Here is an 8,191-nt window from a genome sequence, read left to right as displayed (position 1 = left end):
AGGAGTAGAATATCTTCCCCATTTTGAAATCTTTAAGCTTTAAGTAAACCTAAATGAATCTCTTTACCATTTTGATAATTGAATTAAAAAATTTTAAATTTTTTAGGATTTTTCATTTAAAAGAACACAACCTTGATATATTTTGTGCTTTTTTGACACTCTGTATATTATGAAAATAATTTTAATGTGTACCACATGGATTTTTTTTTCACCTTCACAACAAAAATTTTTAAAAATCCAGCAACATAGCCGTAATCTTTCGTGTCGAATAAAAACAATCCTGTATGCATAATTAGATTATAGTAATTTTAGGTTTCCCTAATTTGGTGTTTACCGAAAAGTTTTGGTCAAGCCTAGAATAAACCAATCATTCCGAGGAGCACGTACACATCGGCTTGTGACTCTAATACATACGTAATAGAAACATAAATTCATCAGCGGATAAAAAATGTTAGTTTAGACTTAAATAACTCCTAAATTTGGATGTGAGTTTTATTACTTTATTTAATGTACTTATTGAGTAGCCAATATGTATATTAGTAACAGTAAACACTCTTAAATAGACATACTTGCAAATAAAAAGTATACGTGCTATATTTATATTGAAATAACTGAGCTGTAATCCATTCATTAAAAAAAAAAGATAATTTAATTTACTGCGGTTCTTTCGCAAATGCAATGCAACGTAATGTGTAGTTGACATCATTTAAAATAAACAATCAAGAGTTTTTTGCATCACAAGATTTATTCAGGTACATATTTGTCACCGTATCATAAAATTACGCTTTTTTCTAAATTACCGTATGTAATTTATTTTGTGACCTCATTGATTCGCCTTCAAGAATAAGGAAATAAAATACACCCACGTTTAAAACGCGAAAAATGATCATTTAATTACTATTGGTCCTTCAGGATAGGTACCATTAAAGGTTAAAAATGGATACTCGGTACTCAAACGCTTTTCTACTTCCAATTCAAACCTGTCTTTTTTCTAAACAAAATAAGTTTTGCAAAAAAAGATATATTCAACTTGCACACTGTGAAATTTATATCACCAAAATTTCCTCATAAAAAACATATAAACATATAACCTTACGATTAGTAATAAAGTATAATGATATCATAAATATTTTAATTATTTTCCCAAAAAAATATTATTACTATTGTAGCTTTATAGGTAGTTAGATATTTGATTTTTTTTGACAAATATCTTCAAAATTTATCTAGAAAAGGTTAGAAATGAAGAGGTATTGGAAAGAATAGGAGAACAGAGGACTCTATGGAAGTCAATAAAAAATATACGAGATAGGTTGGTACGACACCTTCTCAGGCATGAAGGTCTAGTCAGAGACATATTAGAGGCAGAAACAGGAGTTAGGAGGGGTAGAGGTAGACCTAGATTAGATTACTCTTCGCAAATAGTTAAGGATGTGGGCTGTTCTAGTTTTAGGGAAATGCGAAGTTTAGCTCAGGATAGGAAAGAGTGGAGGTACGGGTCCAACCAGTTTTAGGACTGACGACCTTATGATGATGATGAAATTATAAAATATACAAAATGATTGACAATCTTTCAAATTATATTCCCAATACATTTTTGATCTAAAATTTTCACGGAAACGTTTACTTTGCGTGGATGTATAATAAACTGCATAGCTCAAAAAACGAATAAGTCCTGTACACAATACAGGATAAACGTTACTAGAAAAATTCATTTCATTTTAAGAATGAATGGCAATTGTAAGTTAAGTAGCTAATTTCATTTTGAAAATCCTGTCTCTCTCTATCCACGGTATCCTCATCACTCGCCTATAACATCAAATTTCGAACATTTCTAACCTTTTCTTTTCCGCCGCGCCCACCGTCCATGTTTCGCACCTGTACAGAGCCGCGCCCCAAACACACATCTTTAACAATCTTTCTAAATTAACCGTTCGTTAGCATAAAAGTGATTTCTATTTATTGAAGGCGACTCGACCCTGTGCTATCCTCTGCTTTATATCCATACTACTCCTGACTTACCTAGACACCTAAAATCAGCCACTTTTTCTAATCTTTCGTTTCCTATCTTTATATTCGCTCTTTCACTACTTTTTCCTCCCTTTCATACCAGTATTCTTGTTTTAGTTTCATTTTTTTTTTTTATACAATACTAATCTGTCAGTACCGCTTCCATTTTATTTAAAGCTATCTCTAGGTCCTCCTTGCTAGATGCTAATACTGCTACATCATCTGCAAATCTAAGCATACTAATCTTTTGCCCCTGTATATCTATCCCTACGGTTGTACTGTCTTTACACTTTGGTTGTGACACATGAAAATCCTACAAAAGCGGTGATAAATCTATCCCCGAAATAATTTAGTCTCATTTTAAACATGAAACTTTTATAAAAATTATTTACTTCTTGAACTTTGCATACAAAATTATCACCATCGGTTACGTCACATTTATTTATTCTTCCATGTCTAAATGTCTTCGACTGTAGTTTTATGTTCTGAAATAGCATATAGGTTAATAAAAAGCTGTTCCTTTACGAGTTTGCCATTTTAAAATAAGTACTATTGGCAAAATAGCTTTCTTCTTTTAGAAAGCGGAAAAAGAAAAATCAAAAACTAAAAAGTAATCATTAAAGCAATCTGCAGACGCCACTATTAGCTTATAAAAGCCATACATCTCTCTTAAAATGTCAAGGTTTTGTGGTGCGATATCCTTCCAAATTTATGGATTATATTAGGTAAGCCTAACGGATACCGATATTTATTAATTCTAACACTACAGAATATAAATATTGGAAAAAATGTTTTTATAAATAAAACTAAGTTATTTAAGCGTATAATATCTATATTAATATCTCCGATCAGAATATTCGATTGTCAGTTAAAAACGGAATATACAAACAAATGAATCTAACAAAATATAAAATAAATTATGTTGTATTAAGTATTGACTTAAGTTTCAGACTTACAGTTACCTAACCGTAATATTTACTTTTACTTTATGCTACCGTAAGTAATTGAATAAATACTATATATATAAAAAGCGTTTATAAACAAACCGATTATAAAGTTTACGATTTATTGGCGTTATATTTCTTTTATTTCCTTCGAATAGCTGACTATTACTAAGCATCAAACATTTTAATAACAAAAATGAGAAACTAACTTCCACTGGTGCCTGTAAAAAAAACTGTAGCAAAACAAATGCTAGATGTCGTTTATAAAGTAACAACACAGATATTTATATGTTTTTCACTAATAATGCACCTACGTATGTATTTATATCCATACAAATACTAAATTTCTTTTATCCTTTGTTTTATTTCAGATTAGACTATTTTACCTGTGCCTGTTATTGTCTTCCAACTCTTTTGGAAAAGAGTACACAGACAACGAAACAGAAGAAGCAAACCATGTGATATCGGCAAGACAAAGTCTTGATGAAAATACTATTTTTGACGAAGATGAAGGATATGTGTATAAAAAACCATCGATTCCTTTCCCCCCACCTCCAGGTCCACCCCAGACACCAGCGCCGTTGCCTCCGAGGCCTTCTCCGGCACCAACTAGTAGATTACCTCAGTTCACACAGCAATCCGTAACATCAGTATCAGCACTACAGCCAGGTACTTAATGAACACATTTGAAATTCATCTTTTTGCTATTTGGAATTTTTCAATAATAGCTATCACATTTTACAGTCTATACAACAAAACCACCGACGCCGTCATACCAACCACCACCGCCTAAACCTCCGATAGCCGAATATAAACCACCAACACAAAGTCCACTACCGTCCACTAGCTTGCAGCCAAGACCACCATCATCTGGAGGATATAATTATCCAGTTCCATCGGTACCATTTCTTCCATCACCAAAACCATTCTCACCAGCTCCTAGTCCACCAGTTCCGAGGATACCTTCTCCCAGCGTACCTCTACCAAGTCAACCTGTATATCAGCCATCGGAATCTAGTCAACCACCGTACAGACCACCAAGTACCCCCGCTCCAACGTATAGGCCATCAGTACCAAGTACCACAGCTCCACCATACAGGCCACCTGTAGTTTCTACGCCAGCACCAACATATAGACCACTACCGCCAAGTACACCAGCTCCCTCATATAAACCACCAGCACCAAGTACACCACCACCGTCTTACAGACCACCAGTTGCCAGTACGTCAGCACCACCATATAGGCCACCAGTATCAAGTCCACCCGTACCCTCATATAAGCCACCAGCACCAAGTACGCCATTCTCAGTTCTTCCACCAACTGCACCTACGCCCAGGCCTCCGGCACCACCGGTACCGAGTATACCTCCGTCCAGGCCACCAACTTTTAGGCCTCAACAGCCTTCTTCGGGTGGGTACAATTACCCAACACCATCTATTCCTTTTCCGCCACCAACCCCTAAACCGGCTCAACCCACATCACCACCATATCGGCCACCCCCATCAAGTCCACCAGCTCCACCATACAGGCCACCAGCGGTAAGCACACCAGCACCAACATATAGACCACTACCGCCAAGCACGCCAGCCCCATCATACAGACCACCAGTGGTGAGTACACAGGCACCACCGTATAGGCCACCGCCTTCAAGTACACCAGCTCCGTCATACAGACCACCAGTGATCAGTACACCAGCACCACCATATAGACCACAACCACCAAGTACGCCAGCCCCACCATACAGACCACCGGTGGTGAGTACACCAGCACCACCGTATAGACCACCGCCTTCAAGTACACCAGCACCACCATATAGACCACTGCCGCCAAGCACGCCAGCCCCACCATACAGACCACCGGTGGTGAGTACACCGGCACCTCCGTATAGACCACCGCCTTCAAGTACACCAGCTCCATCATACAGACCGCCAGTGATCAGTACACCAGCACCACCGTATAGACCACCAGCGCCAAGTTCACCACCGTTTATTCCGGCTGTACCAAATGTACCTACGTCTAGACCTCCGGCACCACCTAGCATACCGATATCTAGGCCTCAACCACCTTCACCGAGTGGATACAGTTATCCAACACCTTCTATTCCTTTTCCACCACCTTCTTCTAGCCCTGCAGTAACTAGACCACCTCAGCCTACATCACCACCATATCGACCACCTTCACCAAGCCCTCCGTCTTACAGACCCCCGCCTCCACCTCTTCCATCTGTACCGAAGCCTTCAAGGCCGAGTCCGTCTGTTTATGTACCACCTATACCAACGCCAAGTCCACCAGATTACAGACCGCCAAGTACACCAGCTCCTAGGCCGCTTGTTCCAAGTCAACCAGTGTACAGACCACCACCACCAAGTTTTCCACCTCCAACTTATAGACCATTCGTACCTAGTATATCAACAACTATACCACCAGCTCCTAAAGTATCAACCCCTAGCCCGCCACCTTATCGACCAAGTCCCCCTAAACCACTACCACCATCTTCAGGCGGCTATAAGTACCCAACTCCTTCCTTGCCATTTCCACCAGCACCACCAGCGTATAAACCATCGCCTAGTCCTCCAGTAACAAAACCGCCAATTCCAAGTACACCACCATATCGACCACCTGCTCCTACTTCACCACCAAGCCCACCCGTTTACAGACCATCTCCACCAGCACCAATTCCTCCCGTTTATAAGCCGTCCATACCCGGTCCATCAGTGTACGTACCTTCATCATCACCACCACCACCACCACCACCACCACCATTAAGACCTTCATCACCAAGTCCACCAGTATATAAACCTTCACCTCCTCCATCGCCGACCTATAGACCTTCAACACCTCAACCGTCTGTAACACAGGGCTATAACTATCAAAAACCTTCAGTACCGTTCCAACCTAGTCCGCCAGTACAAAGGCCACCTCCACCTAAACCTCCCTCACCCCCACAGTTGCCTTCACCTGGTTACCAGTATCCTAAACCATCTGTTCCACCTTCAGTTTCTATTCAACCGTTTCCTCCGAAACCACCAGTACAGCCTCAGACTCCAGTTCCACCAATATTCAAACCTCAGCCAACACCTTCATATCGTCCATCACAACCTCAACCGCCTCAAATTGTACCTCAACCATCATTTCCTCGTCCAGACATTAGTTATCCTGAAAGACCACGACAACCATCCATTCCTTCGCCTTCACCAACACGACCAACGGCACCACCTACACAACCTCCTAAGCAAATATCACCAAGTGTACCATCTTTTCCAGTTCCCAAACAACCTGCTTATCAACCACCTATATTACCTACATTTAAACCACAGCCTTCTACAACACCTAAACTCTCTACACAAGGACCAGCATATTTACCACCATACAGACCTTCACAACCTCAATTACCAGCTTCAAGACCGTCAATACCAACAGCACCACCACAGCCGTTGATTCCGAGACCCTCATTCCGAGTACCTGAACTTCAGCCAGTTCCTCAACGTCCTCAAGTCCAACCTTCAGTCCCAAGCCCATCATATCCAGCTCCGCAACCATCTTTCCCTGTGTACCAACCTTCAACTGTCAAACCATCTTATCCCACGCCTCAACCTTCTACCCCTCGCCCTTCATTCCCTACGTTTCCATCTTCAACTCCTAGACCAACATACTCAGCACCCTCATATTCTACGTCTAGACCAACGCCACCACCATTAAGACCATCTATACCACCACAACCACAAAAACCAACATATCTTCCACCACAACCTTCGCCACCAAGGCCTTCCATTTCAATACCCCAACCTCCTGCTCCTAGGCCATCATACCCTGCACCTCAACCTCCAGCTCCAAGACCGTCTTACCCAGCACCTCAACCTCCAGCTCCAAGACCGTCATACCCTGCACCTCAGCCTCCAGCTCCAAGACCATCATATCCTGCACCACAACCTCCTGCTCCAAGACCAACATACCCTGCACCACAACCTCCTGCTCCAAGACCATCATATCCTGCACCACAACCTCCTGCTCCAAGACCAACATATCCAGCACCTCAACCTCCAGCTCCAAGACCGTCATACCCTGCACCTCAGCCTCCAGCTCCAAGACCGTCATATCCTGCACCTCAGCCTCCAGCTCCAAGACCAACTTACCCAGCCCCTCAACCTCCAGCTCCAAGACCGTATTACCCAGCACCTCAACCTCCAGCTCCAAGACCGTCTTACCCTGCACCTCAACCTCCAGCTCCAAGACCGTCATACCCTGCACCTCAGCCTCCAGCTCCAAGACCATCATATCCTGCACCACAACCTCCTGCTCCAAAACCAACATACCCTGCACCACAACCTCCTGCTCCAAGACCATCATATCCTGCACCACAACCACCTGCTCCAAGACCATCATATCCTGCACCACAACCACCTGCTCCAAGACCATCATACCCTGCACCTCAGCCACCTACTGTTCGTCCTTCGTTCACAACGCCTTCCCCGCCAAAACCAACTCTTGCTCCTAATGAAAGTATTTTTGAAGGAGTAGAATATCTTCCCCCCATAGGAAAATAATCGATATTTTGTACAACTAGGTATTTTTTTACATATATTTCATTAATGCTACAATTAAATACCTTAAGGTAGCTTATAAGCATGTGAGAGTAAAACTCGTTACGTGAGTGATATGAATGAAAATAATTTATAATTGCTGTACAATGAATAAAGGTTTAAAAAACATTTTGGTTATTATAAATAATTGATAAAATTGTATTCTGTCGAACTGAAAGTTATTGTAAAAAGAATATTTACTACAAATGAAATCATTTATTCTACAAATGATGTACATTATTGGATACGAACGTATGTTTTCACTGAGTGCTTTGTTGGTGAAGCCTAATAAATAATCCTAAAATAATAGTTTTTGCAATTTAGAGAAGTAGGTACCTTCTCTATTAGTACCAAATAACTTCATTTTATTTAGTGATAATTATAATATTACACGTTCAACTAATTTACGAATGTTTAAATAAAATGGGTTTCATCATTGGTACAAAATAAGATGTGCATAATAGTATAACAAGAAAACAAAATAACACATTATGGAAGTATTGTTATTATTTTTTTATAAACACTAGTGTGTACTTTTAAGCGGACACAAATATTTTCCAAATAGATTTTGTTTCGGTGTTGGTGTTTCAAAATAAACACATCAACGCCGTGAGCTATGTTTTAATTAAAACAAGTACAGAAAAAATACAAGTTGCAAAA

The 8,191-nt window shown here is 40.4% G+C and overlaps 1 protein-coding gene across 1 annotated transcript in view; it reads left to right on the top strand.

Annotated features, from left to right (window-relative positions):
• The window catches only part of LOC108735970 (proline-rich extensin-like protein EPR1), a 31,448-nt gene extending 23,788 nt beyond the window's left edge, over nt 1–7,660 (top strand). The window contains exons 2-3 of the mRNA XM_025980876.1: nt 3,323–3,620; nt 3,696–7,660. Coding sequence (XP_025836661.1) covers nt 3,323–3,620; nt 3,696–7,495 — 4,098 coding nt within the window. The 3' untranslated portion in view covers nt 7,496–7,660. The remainder of the gene's footprint in view (nt 1–3,322; nt 3,621–3,695) is intronic.
• Nucleotides 7,661–8,191: the final 531 nt, after the last annotated feature.

The sequence above is a fragment of the Agrilus planipennis genome, unplaced genomic scaffold, assembly GCF_000699045.2.
Source record: "Agrilus planipennis isolate EAB-ADULT unplaced genomic scaffold, Apla_2.0 scaffold4, whole genome shotgun sequence".
Lineage (NCBI taxonomy): Eukaryota > Metazoa > Arthropoda > Insecta > Coleoptera > Buprestidae > Agrilus > Agrilus planipennis.
Note: the sequence above shows the minus strand (reverse complement) of the source record. Positions and strands in the feature narration are given on the sequence as shown.